Raw genomic sequence first — 19,472 nt, 5'->3', positions numbered from 1 at the left:
TTCATATGGATTCTGAATGCTTTTTATTGTCTCCTTTATACTTCCCTGTATTTTAAAAATTAAAATAATTGTCGGCATTACCCGCTGCCCACGCACTCCTCCGTCTGCAGGGGGCGCACCGGCCGCCAACCTCCCTCTTTCAGGATGGTGGGCGGGGCCGCTCCAGCCGGTGTGGAACTGACGATTGGCTGGCTGGGCTGTTCGTCACGGCGTCCCGCCCCCGCCCTACGTCACATGACGCAGCCCATCATGGCGGCGGGAGCGCGGCTGCCCTGGCCCGTGGCTCCGCAGGGCTGCTGCCGTTGCTGCTTTTGAGAGGGGGCGGCGGCGGCAGCACGGGCGGGCGGGCGGGAAGGATGGTGTTTCTGTGGCCCGGGCGGCGGGTGCGGACCAGGAGCCAGGCTACGGTTTGGCCGAAGCGACGTGTGCTCAGGAGCAGCCGGCGCGGGTGCCGCTGAGGCAGGCAGGACCGACTGACTGACGGACCGACGGAAGGCGACCCGAGAGCCGGTCCCGGGGCCGCGCCGTAGGCGAGATGCCGGGGCCGCCGGCGTTGCTGCTGCTGCTGTTGCTCCTGGCCGCCGGCAGTGCGGGGGCCGCGCCACTTCCGCAAACAGGTGCAGGTGAGCGGGCGAGCTGCGGGGACGGGGCTGCGGGGCCACTGCGACGGGGGTGGCCGGGGAGGAGGCTGCGGGCCCGGTCCGGCGTCGGCGCCGGGGAATCGGAGGGCCTGCCGGGGAGGGAGGCCCGGGGAAGCGAGCGATTAGGGAGGTTTCTGCCGCAGGGGCGTGGGGTGGGGGAGCGGGCAGCCTCTCCAGGGCCGAAGCGGGGGCGAGGCGATGCGGTTGGGCCCGGGGAGGGCGGCGAGCGGGGTGGCAGGGATTGACCCCTCCCGGGGTAGGCTGCGGTACCAGCTCTGAACCTGTTGCCCGAAGGTCCTCAGCCTACATCCCTTTCTGGCAGTTCTGCTTCCCTTTCAGATGTCACCTGCCTTCTGTGCGTTTCTCACATCTTATAATAAGAACCGTTTCTTAGCCCTAATCCTACTTAAATGCAAATGACTTGGTGAGATGTGTTGCGAGTTTCCTTCGCTCCCTGCAACTTGTTCTGAAGTTGTAAATTGATTTTGGACTCTGTGCTTTTTATTCGGATTGAATCTCTGGGGATGAGAAGGAAACAACTCTGTAAATATTTCTATTTTAGGAAGCCGGTGATTAGAGTAGCAGCCTTTGAATAACTATTGACAGAATGGTCCAAGGGTGATTGAAGTTTCTATTTTAGCTACGTCAGGGTGTGATTTTCTTTTTTTCTCCCCATATTCTAGACATCGTTTTCAGTTGTGGTTTATTCTCCCAGATAAAACTTTACCCCAGGAAAGCATCCCAACTTGGGTTATTTTCTTTTTTTTTAAAGGAAAAAGAAATCTGGGTTAAGATCTAGTGCTTATCCTTAATAAGGAGAGACTGAAATTTCCTAGATTCGTGAAATTTTAGTATTGGAAGAGACCTCAAAGAAAATTGAGTCTGGTATCTTTGTTTTGCAGTTGAAGATACTGAGGCCCTGGGGGTCAAATGACCTACCCAAGGTGACACAGCTAAATTGTAGGCGGAGCTACATCAAATACCCAGGTCTTGGATTCCCCTAGTTGTGTCATTTTTCCACTTCCCCACTTAAAGCCTTGTAAGTGTTTAGGCGTACTCCTGAGGTTAAGAGTTATTTTTAAATGATGTTCACTGAGTACACAATGTGGAAGTTACCTTCCCCAGTAAATGAAAGTTATGTATACAACTACAATGAAAGTTATGTATAATTGTTTCCAGTGCTACACCAGGTTATGTCATTGAGTGCCCTTTGAGTATTAACTGTTACCGTTGTACCATGTAATGTATGGCTGAATTTTTGCCACTGCCTTAGATCAAATATTTGTTAGGTGATTTCTGTTTTCTGATCTGATAGATAAGAAAAATGAATGTTATTAGAAGTATATGCTCCCCAGATAAGAGTCACAGAAAGTACCTGGGAAGTTATAAAAGACTGTATGGAAAGATGTTGATGTTAATATTGAAAGAAACTGATGGTGAAATTCAAAATTAGCACTAGAGTAGGATAGTGGACAAAGAGTATTTAGTGAGAGGGATTCAAGAAGTTTCCGGATGACTTTGCACTTAAATTTTTATATTTTTTGAAAAACAGGTTCTGTGTGAGAACCCATGGAAATGTGTCTGCCTATAAACCTCTTAACATGATTTTTATTCCATTCTTCCACTGTTTTATGGAGGTGTGAATCATAAAATCTGAGGTTTTTTGGGAGCATTGTAAAACAAAACAGTCAGGAAAATTAATCCATAAATAGAAATACCAAATTCTGACATAGAGCATAAAGAAATATTTGCTGATTTATAGCAGCTTTTGCAGATTTTTTCCTTCATGTTCTGTTGCTCAGAAGCTATATAATTAGACATATAGCATATGAATGACAGGTATCTAAGGTTAAATTCTATGGAAAAGATGCATAATCACACATAGATTTGGGGGTTTATATTTCCATCCAAAAGAGATTGTTAGTTCTGGTAACGGAGATGGATTCTTGATGAAGATGTATTAGGCCAAGAAGAATAAAGAAACCTTTGAGCTAATCCTGGGAAGTGATCTCACTGGTTAAGAAAGAGGAACCTCTCTTGAACATATATGCTAGATAAAAGAGCAGTTAAATGTTGAAAACATAGTAACTCTCAAGCCTTTGATTATCTGGGGGACTGGCCATTTTCATATTAAGGATAGATCCATCACATAGTGTCTTTTGTCTCCTTGGCATTAATTCTTTCTACGTAAATTTCGAACTGGTTAATAGTGCTTTAAAGAAAGCATGGCTTATCAAAAATAGGTTGGAAAAAAACGCTTGAATTTGCATGGAGAAAGAAATGAGTCAGTTAACTAAAATTCAGCCAAAATTCATTTCTAGGTTTGGAAGTTGAAAAGGGTATTTACCCATTCATTCAAAATTAAGCTTTGTAAATATGTGAATTGCCTTTGCCCATCGGCAAGAAGGCATTTCTTTCTTTTTTTTTTTAAGTTTTTATTTTAATTCCAGTTGGGTAACATACAGTGTTACATTTGTTTCAGGTGTACAAGGAAGGCATTTCTTGCTTGAACTTTATTTTGGGCCTCTCTATTGCTCTGGGAGTTGCTTACGCCCTCTTTGGGGGCCTCTTCCTGAGAATGTCTATTTCTGCAAGGGCCCTTGTTACGCAGATGGAGATCTCGTTGGTCCTCACTAGGAAGCTTCCATAAAGGGAAAAAAATCCACTGTTTTCACACATAGTGAAATTACTGAACTACGGCTACAGTTGAGAAATTATTTTCTCCTGGTCATAGTTATCAGATCATTCTTCTCTTAGAAAACATTTATGCACCTTTCGTAAGATTCTTGCGATCCACATCATAAAGAAAGATCTTCTGTTTGTATTTGTGAAGGCATTCCTCTAAGTCCACAGTTTGTTATTAATATTAGGATAGTGGTTAGACAAGGAAACCCACTTCTATTGTTTTGTGGCATATTAGGTCACCGAGTACAGAGGAAGCTTTTAGCAGTTCCAGATAAAGGAGCTCACGGAAGTCTGTGAAGCCGGTGGGACTCGGCTACTTATTAAACAGCAGCTTGTGAAACCGGGGCTCTCGTTTTAGATTAAACAAACAGTCTTGGATCTCGAAAAAGATTCTGCAGTAAAGGAAGTGCTTTCTAAAAGTGTGAATTTTTGTGTTTATTTCAATAGCTTCTGAGAAATAAAAATGATTTTCATCAGGCTTTCCATGCAGATTATTTCAGGATTTATTGGCTGTAGGGCTTGAGATTTGATTTCGGTTGGGAATGTAGTTGCTCTCAGCTGGTGGTATTTTTTGGTTAACTAAATATGCTCATTTGCACAGTAATAGGAAGTCTGTCCAACAGTTTTGTAGTTGATCAGCATTGAAGTTATCAAATCCCTACAGTTTTGCTGATATCAATGTGCTGACTGTTCATGCAATTCTCTTGAAATTTAGGGAGTCCTTGGGCCTGCTATGTCACTTAGGTAGCAGCTGTAACATGTCACAAAAAAGACTTTGTAACGTAAATGAAATGTAGTCTATGGGGTGGCCAGGGTTCTGCAACAAATGAGTTTTCAAAAAAGTCCTTGTAGGTGGACATATCAAAAGAAGCCAGCCTTTGAGTCCCGTTAAGAGTGAAAGTCGTGAACCAGTCACAGGAGGAGCGGGTGTTGCGGATGGACAGAGTGTGGGCTTTGGAGTCAGTCTGGGTGGGAGACCTTCCCTTGCCACTTCAACAGTGTTGAGACCTTGGGCCAGTTACTTGACCTCTCCAAGCTTCTCAGAACTCAACTCAGAAAAAGGATGATGATATTTACCCTAAGGGTTGTAGGAGGTTATATCATGGTGGTGTGCCATGTCTGCTACATTAGGCTTCTTAATTGCTTCAGATTTCCTTGTAAAATTGGTGGGTTACCATGTAATCGACTAATGGTAAGTGGTATGGTTCAGAGAAGGAGCTCAAAAGTGGTAGCTGCTTATCATGGCATGTCTAGAGTTTACCGGATTTAAAAACCTTTGTTACTTAAAATAACTTGTACGATGGGTGAAGAAGAGATCCTTCACAGAGAAATCTGGCTTATTTAAGGATAATACATAGGCTGGTATTGTTATTTCTTGAAATTCATAATGTTGGGGAATTGTGCTAGAAATTTTTAGGATGATCTGGATTAGTCCACTTTTATGTAATAAACCTGTTTTTAAATGTCAAGATTATTAAAGCTCTTGCATGTGAACAGTTTCTGGTTTTAATGTACGTAAAGGAACCACAAACAATGCAGGTTTAGCTGATCCAAACAGCATAAAGCATCCCTGAAAACAGCCCGCTAAGCTGGGCCCTTAGAAAGTGTCATTTGGAGAGATGAATGTGACTGAGTTGCTTCCTCCCTCTCTTTTAAAATCATGTATTTTTGTAGTCTTTTAGCTGTGCCTTTTCTTAAAAGGTTTATTTATCTTATTATTTTTTTAAGTTTATTTAAGTAATCTCCACACTCAGCGTGGGGCTTAAACCCACAACACCAAGATCAAGAGCCACAAGCTCCCCCGTCTAAGCCAGCCAGGCGCCCCTTAAGAGGTTTATTTTTTACTTAAGCATGAGGAAAGGAATATTAGAAAGAGGAGAAGTTGTACAAATGATCCTGGTTTAAAACACACTCCTATCTAGGGTCGTTTTTAGTTTCTATTCTCAACTTTTCTGTAAACCTTCATATGAAGACACTGTAAGAGAAAACTGAGGAAATATGGTAAAATCAGTGCATCGGAGCAAAATATTAGAGTGAAGTATTTTTAAATTGTTAGCAAGTGACTAATTTGGCGCTGTGCCTTGGCATTACAGTTCTTTGCCACAAAGAATAGGCATATCAGAAAAATAACCTCAGTGTTTAAAAAAAGTTTTTTTTTCCCCAAAGGTTAGCACAATGCAGAGATTCCAAATTTCATTTGACCTTTATTGTGGTTCAAATGGGAAAAATGAGAATTGTTGATGCCAGATGCCTCAGGTGCCCCAAACCACAACATGGGGAGTACCTCTCATTCTCCCTGGCCCATCTTGGTCTAAGCCAGTGCTCAGCCACTCTTCCCCGCCCCCCCCCCCACGACAAAAGAGTGACTCTTTACTCTTCCGCCCTCCTGGGGCTTGGGGGGATAGTGGTGGCACACCTTTTATTTTTGACAGTTTGGCAGGTTTTGCATTTTACCATAATCCAGTCAGATAGGTGCACTGAGGCCATGTGGGGCTAGAGTAGTCCCTGGCCTCCAACGTCAGACCCCAGTTTGGGAAGCCTTGGTCAGGAAAGGTCAGTGCAACCAGATTTCTGCTGTAGGGCATCTGTGGTCCCTGCCTCCACTCTCCACCTTTCGTGGCACTTTAAGAGCGAAGTTCATGTGCTTCTCATTTGTAAATTATTCCCAGCTTTCCATATATTCTCTCTGTTGTCTGGCTTCTCCATCACCTCTGTGCTGTCGTCTTTCTCTCTCTGGTCTTTTCTTTTCACCTCTTTGCTGCCCCAGTCTCCCTACCAAGACCTTTCTTCTTACCCAGATCCTAGAGGCTCCCTTCCCCAATGAACTCCTACTAGGGTGTTCACTTGTGGAACAAGATGTTCCGTGGGGTGCGGGATGAAAACATTGGAGCCTCAGTAAAAATTTTGACTTACGTGACTTTTTAAGGTACAGAATATGTTGGTACACTAACACATTTTTTATGCTTTGTAAATCAGCATGCACGAAATGAAAGGAATGTAAAGAAAATTTACTGGTGGGCTCTGATCAGAAAGGTTTGGATTGTCTGTACCAGTCTACCATTTGCATTTAGCAAATACCACTCATTTCTTTAAGACTTGTCTCTTCACCCCGACTGCAAGGACTGTGTCCTATATCCTCCGTATTTCTGGTTTGCATGGTATCTCACTGGGTACGGATGCTCGGGCAAAGTTTGTGGGCGGGGATGGTGCCGGAGACCAAAGTGCCCAGACCAGTACTCCAGAGAGTGCGTGAGCTAAAAGGAGAGGATGTAAGCTCACAGCCTCTCATTCTCCTGCCGACTTTGCTTTTCATCCATCCACAGCCCACCACCTGGAATGAGGCCATTTATAGTTGTCTTATTTTTAATAATAAACCTTGTCTTTTGGAACAATTTTAGATTTACAGAAAAGTTGCAAAGACAGTACAAAGAGTTCCTGTGTATCCTTTACCCAGTTTTCCTTCTTAACAGCTTATATTTGTGTGGGGAGGAGCTAATATGAATACGTGATTATTAACTGAAGTCCATACTTCATTCATATTTATTTAGTGTTTCCCTAGTGTCCTTTTTCTGTTCCAGGATACCACATTACATTTAGGTGTCATGTCTCCTTAGGCTCCTTTGCCGTGTTCCTCTTTTTTGATGATCTTGACAGTTCTTGAGGAGTTTTTCTCATTGATTAGGCTGGGGTCATATGTTTTTGGGAGGAAGACCGCAGAGATTAAGTGCCATTCTAATCACATCGTGTCAAGAGTACATGCTTTCAACATTTCTGGTCATGTGATCACCTGACTGTGATGACCTGTTTGTCAGCTTTCTCCACTGCAAAGTTTCTTTTCCTTCCCTTCTCCATGGTACATGTACAGCCCACATTTAAGGGGTGGTGAGTTACGCTCCACCTCCTGGGCAAGTACCTATATACATTATCTGGAATTCTTTGGTATGGGAGATTTAACTCTTCTTTCCCATTAATTTTCTTACTCAGTTATTTATATCAGAGTGGACACATGGATATTGATTTTACATTTGGGGTTATAATCCAATACTAGGTTATTTATTTTGTTGCTCAAATTGTGCCAGCTTTGGCCATTGGGAGCTCCTTCAGTTGGCTCTGGTACCGCCATCCCCACCTTTTTTTTAGCACTTTACTTTCTGACACTGAAGAAGCTGTAGGCTCATCTTGTATATTTCCCTGTCCAGCCCTAGAATTAGCCATTTCTTCAGGCTGGTTCCTTTTTTTGGAGAATGATATTAGAAACCAAGATTTGGGTCCTGGATTTGCTTGCTGCTACTGGGGCATGTATAATGGGGTTTTGATCTTCTCCTTCCTATAGCTAATCCTACGTGTTGGGAAGAAGAGAGAAAGAGATTTTGGAAAGGTGAAGGGTCTCTTAGGCACAAATGACTTGGAAGGGCCCTGCCCATATTTTCTCCCTGTCCCTTAACCATCTGTTAACCAACTATGAGCTTTACCATAAGCACTCTACATCCCATGTTTGTGACATAATGATATTGGTGGGATGTTATTTTTATTTTTAGAGCAATAAGATATTTGAAAGATAGATGTGATTTACTGTCCCAAAAGGCAGTCTAATCTCTGAGAATATGAGGGAAACCTTTTAGGCTTAAGAATTTAATTAGAATTATTTTGGGGGTGGTCTGTCAGCTTTGGCAATTGTTGAAAAGGATTGTAAGTAACTCCTTTTAATTGGTGATTTTTTAATTGGTAAAAGTTCACAAGGAGCTGTAGACTTGATCTGTTTACAGAGCTTTTCATTTCTTTTCACTTTTTGTTCTGGATAATTTCAAACATATTCAAAGGTGGAGTAAATTATATAGTGGATCTTCGTGTACCCATCACGCAGCATCAGCAGTTTTTATTTGTGGTGAATCTTGTTCACCTCTATGCTTCCTACTAGCTTGACCACCCCCTTGCTTTGATGTAAATGCCATAGTACCTGATGAACTGAAAATGTTTCAGGAAAAAGTGAAGATATTTTTATAAAACAGGACTTGCATGAAGGTCACTGAGGTATTTGTAGAAATGCAGATTTTTGGACCACAAACAAACTAACGGAATCAGAATTCTGGAGGCTGGTCTGGAAATCTGCATTTATAATAACTTTTTTGGTGATTTCTCTGCCCTCACAACATAAATATTTTATCTTGTACTAGAGATAAGATAAAATCAGTTACTTAGTGGAAATCCATTGACTTGGGTAACTAGTGAGACTCAAGGAAGGAAGAACAATTTAAATTTTAAAAATTAATGTCAACACTTGAGTTCTGGAGAAACTTCTGCTCCTGACCACGGTATGTGGCTATCGATCTGAGGAATCTTCCTGTGAAAAGTAGGTATGCGATAACCACAAAGGAATTTAAACACTGCAGGGCAAAACAGTTATAGCTCTAAATGCCCCCCCCTTTTTTTAATTTCACCCCTTCTCTGGAAGTCGGTATAAATAATGACCTCTTTATGTTTTATGAATATCCTGTATAAATAATTGGTAAAAACTGCGAGCTGGTAGCCTGATAGTCAGATACCAGAGTTGTGTGCTGAGAGCCTCGTGGTGTAAACGTGCCAGCCCTGGACTGACCAGGGTTTTGCCTGCTGGAGCTCAGCTCAGCCAGGAAATGAAGCTAGAGCAGGCGTAACTCAGGGACATTCCTGATTCCCCAGGTGAGATATGTGCACTCTCGTGAGAACCCTGGATTCGTGACCTGTTCAGTAACTTTCAGGGTTGTTTCTTTCCAGGATAATATCATGTCATCAATGTCTTGCTTTCAGAAAGGTTATTTTTCTAAGCTAGTTTATTTTAGCATAGCCTGGGATTTGTAGCCTATTTCATAGCTTTCTTTTTTTTTTTTTTTAAGATTTTATTTATTTATTTGAAAGAGAGCACTAGCAGAGGGAGAGGGCGAAGCAGGTTCCCTGCTGAGCAGGGATCCCGACACGGGGCTCGATCCCAGGACTCAGGGATCATGATCTGAGCTGAAGGCAGACGCTTAACTGACTGAGCCACCCAGGTGCCCCTATTTCATATTTTTCAACAAGTACTTTTTTTTTTTTTAGCCAGTTGATAATTTTTGTATATTTGCTGTGGATGTATTTGGTATGTACAAAATAGTCTTATGATGAGCTAAAGAAAGTACACCATTTAATCTTTGAAACTGCTACATTGTAATGATTGTATAATCAGTCTGGTTTGATTAAGAACATCCTGGGCTCACATACTAGTACAGATATTTCAGGACTGTTGTTTTTGGCAACATCTGTATGCCTTGGGTGGGAGAAAAAAAACTGAGTTACAAGCATCTATGATAGTGATTTTTGAGGGGGAATTTGCTTTTATCCAAAATGAAAACACTGTTACTTAATTTTTTAAAAGCTTATGATTTTTTTGCTCCTTGAGGCCTGTGTTCAAAGGTCATCCTGAGAATGTCTTTTTGCCTTGTTTGCTCTCCTGCCCAGGAGACTTGAGTTTGACATGATGACATTGCAACCTTTAATTATAGGAAGTAAATCCCTAAGGTGTCTTGGACTTAGAAGGTCGAGGAGGATGAGTGTGCAGTCATTTTGCACATTTACAGTAGCTACTTTAACGAGTTAGTAATTGTGAAATTTTGTAGTTTCAGCTTTTTTATTGCAAAACCAGAGCCTTGTGGTCTATTGGTTGCCTTTCAGATGAGCCACTGAATTTAAGTTGAAAGTATTTTTACATTGCAGTTTCTTCCCCAAACCCCTGATAAATTCAGCTTGTGCTCCTTTCACAAGGAAAAAAAAATCCCTCTTCCTGGTTCCACCTGGCAGTGTGCCTGTGTAGGATGGTTCTCTGTGTCAGCAACAACGGTTACTTTCCAAGGATCCAGCCTGCCAGTCACAGCGCAGAGCCCCACTTGACTCTCACTTCAGACTATTATTAAAAGGCAACACCAGGACACTGATTGCTAGTGAGGCACAGAAAAATAACAAACTTAACCAAAATAGTCCCCTGGGAATGCTCCACCAGAGGCCTGGTGCCCGGGTGCACTCCAGAAATCTGTGGTTTGACTTCATTTTCTTTAAGAAAAAGAAAACTTTAATAAAAGATCTGATTTCTGGTATTAACCATACAGGTACTTGGTAGACTCATAAAATTGTGGAATTATAAATCCTTGTATAGAGAATTTTAAAGCTGACTTGCCAGCCGAGAGGTGAGGCCACTAAGGCCCAAAGAAGTTCAGTAGTGAGTTTGAACCCATTTTGCTAGTCAGTGGCAGACCTAATCCAGGAGGGCCCTTAACAGCCAGAGCCCCCTGTTCACCAAGTGCACAGCTTAGTACCCTCAGAACGCTTTCATTTGTGTAATGTACACATGCACAGACTAATTGCAGTCATTTCTCCTCTGGATCTATCTTTCTTTCTTTCTTCCTTTCTTGCTTTCTTTTAAATTTATTTGAGAGAGAGAGAGAAAGCACAAGTGGGAGGGGCAGAGGAAGGAGAGAGAATCTCAAGTAGACTCTACACTGAACGACTCGGGGCTGGATCCCACAACCCATGCGGAAATCAAGAGTTGGTTGCTCAACTGACTGAGCCACTCGGGTGCACCTATTTATTTCTGTTTGCTATCTGAAAGTACAGAGATGAGATTTTTTTTTAAAGATTTTATTTATTTGTTTGAGAGAGCTTGCAAGCCGGGGGGAGGGGCAGAGTTAGAGGGAGAGAGAATCCCAAGCAGACTCCACACTGAGCAGGAGCCCGATGTGGGGCTTGATCCCACGCCCCTGAGATCATGACCTCAGCTGAAATCAAGAGTTGGGAAATCAAGAGTCGGTCGCTCAGCTGACTGAGCCAGCCAGGAACCCCCAAGATGAAGTTTAAATGTAGTTGTCATATAATTGATTCTTGAAGTACTAAAGATAATTGTTTATTGAAAATTAGGAAGCTAAAGTGCAGACTTCTGGAAAGAGGCCCAAAACCCACATTCATGGGCTTTTTAAAATTTTTAAAAAAAATTTGTAAGAATAACGGTTTAGGGGAGCCTGGGTGGCTCACTGGGTTAAGCATCTGCCTTTGGCTCAGGTCATGATCCTGGGCTCCTGGGCTTGCGCTTTGCACTGGGCTCCGTGCTCAGCAGGGAGTCTGCCTCTCCCTCTCCCCCTGCCCCTCCCCTGCTTGTGCCTGCTCACACTCTCTCTCAAATAAATAAAATCTTTAAAAAAATTAGTTTTAGTCTCCACCTATGAAATGAAGTTGCACTGTTTAATTAAAGGTGATAAAAATAATTCTGACCTTTAGAAAATGTAATCATAAACTTGTAAACATGAAAAATACTTCAAACACCATCGATTTATATGCTTTTGTGGAGGAATGGGTCCTTTTTAGAATCTGCTGGAGTGCTGTGGATCCCAAGAATAATGCTCATTGAGCAGATATTTTGTGTATACTTTTTAAGATTCACAGATAGGTATTGAGAAACATATGTGGAGTCATAGACAAATGTCATTTTTCTCTTCTTTTTCTCAGCTCCTTAAGACTACCTTCTTGATTTGTGCCCTAAATCCCATCCTTTTCCAGCCCTGGTTTCCTTCTGGGGGTTAGTCATCAGGGGCATCCTTCTTTGTCATCTGCGTTTTCTCCTGGACCCCTTCTCTCGGTAAACACATAATACATAATAGAACAACTTAACATACATAATTTTCTACAGAGCTTTGGTTTTGGATAACTTTATTGGTGTAACAGTGTCACATAGGTGCTGTGACCTTGGAGAAGCACCTTCACCTCTGCGTTGCTCAGTTTCTTCATTTTAAAACGAGGCTAATAATAGTACCTAGTGCAAAGGCTTGTTGTGGGATTGGGTGAGTTTGGATTGTTGTGGGATTGGGCACGTAGTAAGCACAGTTTAAGTACCAACATGAATTATGTAACTACCTGGGGCCAAATCACTTTCATTTCTTGGGTTAATTGTAATATCAGAAATGTGTTCCCCAGTCACTTTATATAAAATAATGAATCTCCCCAATCCGTTGCTTAATTTTTCCACGTTGCTTATCACCGTCTGAGGTGCTGTATATGTATTTACCTGCTTATTGTCTGTCTCCCTGCACAAGAATGTAAGCTGTGAGTGTGGGGTCTTCTAGATTCCCAGAACCTATAGCAATGCCTGTCCTATAGAAGATGTTTAGTAAACGTTTGCTGAATGAAGGATGTGTTGGGTGGGACTTGCTGACTGGTGGACTTCACAGTAGGGTGATGGGGCAGCTGTGTGGCTAGGAGACACCCCACCCCCATAGCTCTTTTATCTATTGATCTTTTATCTTAGGCCGGACACGTGAGTGTGTGGAGGCACCTGGTTATATTGGGTTAAGTTGTCATTGGGTTTATTTTTTAAATTTAATACAAAGACATATCAGTGAAGCATTATCAGATAGGAAACCCTCGGTAATCTTGCCTGCATGTACTACAGAACCTTGTGAAGGTCAGTGTCATAAGCAATTTCTGGCTTTGTTACAAAGATAGTACTTAAAAAATAAAACTTTATTATGGGGAATTTTGAACATACACAAAAGTAGGCAGAGGAGTATAATGAATTCTCTGTACCCATCCCTAAGTCCCAGCCATTCCAGTGGCCAGTCGGTTGCATCCATCACAATCTGCTTCCTGTCTGAAGAGAGAACTTTCAAAGACACATTGCCTAAGAATACATTACAATTATATTAGCAAGAATTTAAATTAGACCTTAGGAAGCTAGAGAGTTTCTGAGACCATAGATTCTATATCAAGGTCTTGTAGGAAAATTTAAGGAAAAGGTAGACATGTTTTTCTAGGGTACTTAAGGTCTGCCCTACCTGGGAAGTAAGGAGCACACATTTAGGTCATTTCTCCCATCCTTTGGGTCCTATTGTGCAGAAATTGTATTGCCTAAGTGTTGTGAATCCAGTACTGCCATTGATCTGTCTGTACACTTCTCCACATTTCAACAGGAAGTCATATGGAAAGACAGAATGTCCTTTCCCTTAGATATTAGCGGGACACTGAAGTGCTCAGTTATAGGGGAAGAAGCCCTGGGAAACTGGGACCAGATGCTGCCTCTTCCTGAGCTGGCTTCCTGGACTGCAGGAAGATCCTGATTCAGAGCTGTGACAGACATCTGAGCACTCTCGATGACTCCACAACCTAACTATGCCATCAACTTAATTAAGATTCTGGCTCGTAAAATATTATCCGTGTCATGGTTTTCCCCAGGGTAGGGGCAGAGTCGTTTCACTGAAGTCCTGTGAGCCTGACATTCCTTTGGTTGAACTGTTACCATGTTAGATGAACTCCTCTGTGGTAGTCTCCATCCTAGTCGGTGTTTTTTAAATTGGAATGAAGTGAACCTTTGATAACAGTTCGATGGAATAGGCTGAGAGAAGCAGTAGCTTTATATATGATCTCATTCACAGGTATTCAGTCAGCACTCAAATTATATAACCTTTCCGCAAGTATGAGAGAACAGTTGGGTTGGCTGACCTTGAAAGTCATTTTTGAGCAAAAAGAACACTGTCTGATTAGCACACAATGTGGTTTGTTTTTCTAGGCTGTTGATATTCTGGCTTAGGGATCTTTGTGGAATCTCTGATTCATCAACTAGATCATCAATGCACTATTTATTGTTCTTGTGGTTGGGCATATTTAGTGCTATGCTTCATTTACTCTTTCTAATATTAGAATACATTAGGAACGTTCTAGATTATTTAATGTTATTATAAATAGATGTATTGTTACACTAAGAGGGAAGGAAAACGTTTAGTGACTTAAGAGTCTGTGTACAGGAAAGCTTTATGATAGATGGATTTGTAATTTCGAGGTGTTAGGTAGAAATGCATGATCTGTAGTAATTGTCTAAATTTTTTTCCCCAAGTAGTATGATGGTGATTCATCTTACTAGGTCTCCAGGATGTGAAGCTACTTGTCAGGATATTGGAAAATGTCCAATTTTTTTTTTTAATAATTGGAAAATGTCCAATTATTAGTCCTCCCACCCTTACAGAAAAAAAGAGAAAAAAAAAGCCAAAACTTGGTATTTAGAATCGGACTTTATGTCAGGACCAGTTTGGAAGATCTCTGGTCCCTAGCTTCCCTGAGTTGTACTAAGTTCCCTTTGTCTAATCAGCCCAGTGGCCACCGGTTTTAATTATTAAGTAGACACATAAATCTCTCATGTGAATTGCCAGAGGCCAGAGGGCAGAGAAGAGAGAACATGGGAGGGTGACATCCGCCTCTGACACTTGCCTTACTGGTCCTTTCCATTCCCAACCTTCTGCATCCTGGGAAGCCAGAGAGGAGGGCAGCATATACTTGTCCTGGGTGCTGCCCAAGATGGATCCCCTACCGAGGCGGCGGGGGGGGGGGGGCAGTGTTCCTGAATTATTGAATGTGCAGCGTTATGGACCTATCTGAGTCCCTCTCCAACCGCCCCCCCAGTCCCTCAGAAGGTGATGGTATTTGGAGATGAGGTCTTTAAAGAAGTGACTATGTTAAAACGAGGCCATTAGGTCCTTAGTTGCCAATCCAGTATGACTGGCGTCCTTATGAGAAGAGGAAATTTGAACATACAAAGAGATATCAGGGATGTGCAGAAAGACCACGGGAAGACACAGTGAGAACACAGCTGTCCTCTGCAAGCCAAGGAGAAAGGCCTCAAAAGGGACCAACCCTGGCACACCTTGATGTTGGATATCCAGCCTCCAGAACTGTGAGACATTGGATTTCTGTTGTTTAAGCACCGGTGTGTGGGAACGGTTAGGGTGGCTTGAGCAGATGAGTACACAGTGTTCAGACTAAAGCAAATTCAGAGTCACATCTTAGAAGGCATCTGTTAAGATTCCTTTTTTTTTTTCTCCTCTTACCAGTGTCCCAGTGGAGCCCCCTCATGCGCTGGGCTTTCCCCTCAGTCCAACCCCTCCCGTGGGCTCTTGCAGAGGAGAGGGCACCTTTGCATTCCTCCCTTGCAGGCAGAGCGAACCTGCTCTGACAGCTTCCAGTGAAATGCAGCTGTGTGGAGAACACAGGTGTGAATAACTACTCGTTATCACAGGAGAACATAAGTTGGGGGAAATCTACTTTGGAAGAAAACAACTGAATAGTTATGCTACTAAACATGAATTGCAAAATGGGTAAATAAAGAATGTGGAAGTTCTCTGTGACCTAGGGAATAAATGGTAAACTATTAATAGTGGGAAGGGTCAGAACCACCCCAATACAGTGTCTTTTGCGGTGTGATTAGTAATGGGAGGAAAATCTTTGCCAAATAAGAGCATAAAATCATTGAAGGAATGCTACTTTTATCATCTTTTTTGACCCTGGAAACGTAAGTTTCTTCTGGTAACCAGTAGATGATTAATGGATTTCTCTCTCTCTCTCTCTCTCTTGCTTATCTTCCCTCCCTTCTCAAGCCCCTTAGTTGCTGTCTCTCTGACTCCATCCCCTCCCCCCTTCTGACTGAATGCCAGGCTCTGTCCCGGGGCCTGGAGTCATTGCTGGAGTATACAGACCTGGTCACTGACCTCATCTAGCTTGCAGTCTTGTGGGGAGGACATTTGGGCTCTTAGAATACACAGTGTGATAAACCCCTGGGTGGGCAATACAGGTGCATGGGGGCTCCAGAGGCAGGGACTCTAACCTGTGGAACCTCGGGGACGCTTTCCAAGTTGAGATCTGAGTGGTGAGGATGAATTAGTGGAGGGGTTGTGTCAGTGGGGGAGGTTCCTGGTAGGGGAAGTAAACTTGCAGACTCTGAAGGGGCAGAGGACCTGCCTGGAAGGACTGAGAGTAGTTCATGGTAGATGAAACTAGGTGCAGTAGAGTCAGGAGTGATGAGAGAGCCTGGGGCGGAGGGCAGACGGGAGCTGACGACGATGGGCACTGGGGCTTATTATGGAGTGTGGGCATAAGGCTAAAGACGGTGGGAAGCCCCAGGACACAATGCAAGAACTATACAAGGATATAACGGCCCCTCCTCGTCCCCCAGCCACCTGGTTTCCCTCCCTGTTGGTGGCCGCTGTTGGCCGGGGGTAGCATTGTGTACATACTATTCTGATCTGTTTGTTTTTGTTTTTTCTTGTTTTCTTTTAAACATATATCATAGAGATGGTTTGGACTGTATCCCTGCTTCCCCAAATTCATATGTTGAATTCCTAACCCCTGTGACCTCAGAGTGTGACCCTATTTGGAGATGGGGTCTTTACCAAGGTAATCAAGTTAAAATTAGGTCTTTAGGCCCTAATTCAACATGACTGTATCTTTATAAAAACCGGAAATTTGGATGTGGAGACAGATCCAGAGGGACGACCAGGAGAGGGGCTGCAGGGAGAGGATGGGCCTCTCCCAGAAGGCGGGAGAAAGGCCCCGAGGGCATCCTTCCACACAGCTCTCAGAAGGGAAAACTTCAAACATACAAATCTGTGCAAGACCAGACAGACATGGCTATTCTGGCCTCCCCTGTGGCTTTCACTCAGCTTTTGTGAGCTCGTGGCCTTCCTTTTTCAGGCTACCCCCATCACTTTCACTGCCTCCATACTGTTTGTTTGAAGCAAATTCCAGACATTTTTAAATAGGTCACTATCTGTAAAAAGGTAAGAACTACTTTTTAAAAACATAATCACGTTATTAGCACTCCTAGGAGCAATGAGTCATACTTCCTTAATATGGTCAATTAGCAGTGTTCAGATCTCTAGTTGTCTCAGATGTCATCATTTTGAGTTTGCATTATGATTCAGATGATACCCATACATTGCAGTTGGTCGGTATGTCTTTTCAAATCTCTTTCAGTCTCTTCTCCATCTCTCATAATGCAGGTCTTTCTCCTTAGTGTTCCTCGTAGCCTCTGCATTGCTGATCACATTCTTGTGGTGGTATTTGATATGTTCCACAATTCTCTTTATTTCCTATGAATTGGCATTTAGATCTAGAGGGTTTGTCAGATACAGGCTTGATGTTTTGTTATTGTTTGCTTTCAGGCTACTGTTTAGTAGGTGGTGGTGTTTTTCTTTCGGGAGGCACATAATGTCTGGTTGTCTCTTTTTGCATTATTAACTTGATATAAATGTCACATTCAGGAAATACTCTCCTGTTTTTGTTTTTTTTAAACTGTTTAAAAATGTAAAACCATTCTTAGGTTGTAGGCCATACCCAAACCAACAGTAGGCAGGTCATAGAGTCTCCTGATCCCTGTTCCAAGGTATATACATATCTGTGATATAATAGGAAATATATATTTGGTCTTTGTCCCCTTTCCCGGCACAGAACTCTTAAAACCCTTGGAATTTCCCAAGTGATGAGGTGATAGGAGCATCTCTTGTTATTAAAAACAAGGCTCTTTCAACCACACTTGAATTTATGCTAATGAAGTGACTCTTAGTGGCCCCTAAATAGCTTCAGGATGGGGAGTGGTGGCCAAAGGAACAAATCGGGGGATTAGAGGGTTTGAAATTTACCACTAGATAACCAAACGGTAAGTATGAGGAAATTTCTCTATAAAAGTGTATCAGCTAGTGACTGAGGAAGGAATAACAAAATTAGAATATCAGCATTTTCAGTCCCTAATGGGCTTGCACATACCATCACTTGTTTTTATCTGTGGACCTTAAGAAAATTTTATTTAATCCAAAAATGGATTCACAAGTAACTCTTTAGTTAATTACATAGGTATTTGAGTTCTGATAGAGGTTCTAGGCATGGATTTATAAAATAATCAGGTAGTACTCCTGACTTACTCTGAGTCATTGCCGTGAAATTGTGTTCTCTAAATTACCCGTCTATAAAACAGATAATATGTACCCGCCTCTTAGAGTTTCTCAAGTTTTCTGCTTATTAAATCAAGTGCTAGATGTCTAGTAAAATGGTTTGAAAACTGTAAAATGAAAACTTACAGAATGGGCTTTAGAGATGCCAAGTATTTTTTAATCAGTGTCTTGGGGAAGCGTACTAACTACTCCAAACCTCTAATTACCCTTGTTCTCGGTTTGTAATCCTTAAAGCTGCCTAGGAGAGTGGAGACACTCCTGTGGTCATTGGTGCTTTTCTTTAGTGGGTGATTGGTTTACTTTATGCATTTCTGAATGCTGTAGGCTGAGAATGTTGAAGGAAAGCTGCCTTTCGTCATAGTTTCCTAACTGTTGCAATCAGGAACCTTCCAGGGGTTTGCAGTTTGTAGTTTGAACTGCTGGGGCGTGGGGATTTTAGTTGTCATTCCTCACATCTAGAATTTGCTTCCTCTCTGTGGTTTGTACAAACCCATCTCACCTTCCAGCTTATTCGTAGGTGGGTTTGAGTCTTCATTTTATGGAAGTTTTTCCTTCATTGGTATGCTGAATTTTTTAAAGCACAGTGCTTTGGACTGATCAAAAGAAAAATACAGTAAATAAAATACTCTTTAAAAGTGGTACAGCTGTAAAAATTTCCTCTTGAGCCTACCTGGTGAATTTCTTCTTAGGTGGTAATTTGTAGAGGCCTTTCAGTGGCACCGGGGGGCATGGAGGATTGGTAGATCTCACCTACACAAAAGAAATCTTGAGTATGGGAGAGCAGATGCCCCTTGGTGTCTTAACAGAAATAAGTATGTTATCAAGGTAGGGCAGAACGCCTCATAAATAGTTATTTTTTAACACAAGTCTGACTTTCCATGCCTACCTAATGACTCACAGAAGACAGTTTTATGAACCGGGTAATTGAGCTGGCCTTCAGGCAGTGCTCATCAAATTTTACAATAAATAGATAGTATATGATGATAAAAAATTATGGGTGAAAAGAGAGGAAAAGGTAATTTAACACTTTGTGGAGTTTGGAGGAGAGCCCCAAAAGTATGAACTTTTAATTAACAACAATGGACTTTGGTTCAAAGGACTTAGGTTAGGCTGTTTTTAAGAATTAAAAGTTAACCTCCTTGGCAAAACCATGTGGTATCAAGGGAAGTGAGGGGGATTTATTCTCAGCACCCTGAATCCAGAGTCTGGCCCTGCCACTTTCCCACTCTGTGTGTTTGGGCTTATCATTGTCCTCGTCTGTGATGTGGACCTGGTCAGATTCTCTCGGAGGTGTTGTGACCGTCGAATGGAGTAAATACTGTATTTTGTCGGATCTCAAATATGATTGATTATGACACACCCTTATTTTTGTGCCATTAAG

General features: G+C 42.3%; 1 protein-coding gene across 2 annotated transcripts in view; it reads left to right on the top strand.

Annotated features, from left to right (window-relative positions):
• The first annotated feature begins 364 nt into the window (after positions 1-364).
• LMTK2 (lemur tail kinase 2) overlaps positions 365-19,472 on the top strand; it is an 89,712-nt gene continuing 70,604 nt past the window's right edge. Inside the window, exon 1 of one of the 2 annotated variants that reach the window (XM_088016713.1) lies at positions 365-617. In XM_088016713.1, the coding sequence (XP_087872839.1) occupies positions 536-617 (82 nt within the window). In that variant the 5' untranslated portion in view covers positions 365-535. Of the gene's footprint in view, positions 624-19,472 lie in introns of both variants that reach the window. The other variant, XM_028088416.2, reaches the window with a different exon arrangement.

The sequence above is a fragment of the Eumetopias jubatus genome, unplaced genomic scaffold, assembly GCF_037043125.1.
Source record: "Eumetopias jubatus isolate StellerSeaLion01/CBP00866 unplaced genomic scaffold, mEumJub1_p1.0 scaffold_12, whole genome shotgun sequence".
NCBI lineage: Eukaryota > Metazoa > Chordata > Mammalia > Carnivora > Otariidae > Eumetopias > Eumetopias jubatus.
Note: the sequence above shows the minus strand (reverse complement) of the source record. Positions and strands in the feature narration are given on the sequence as shown.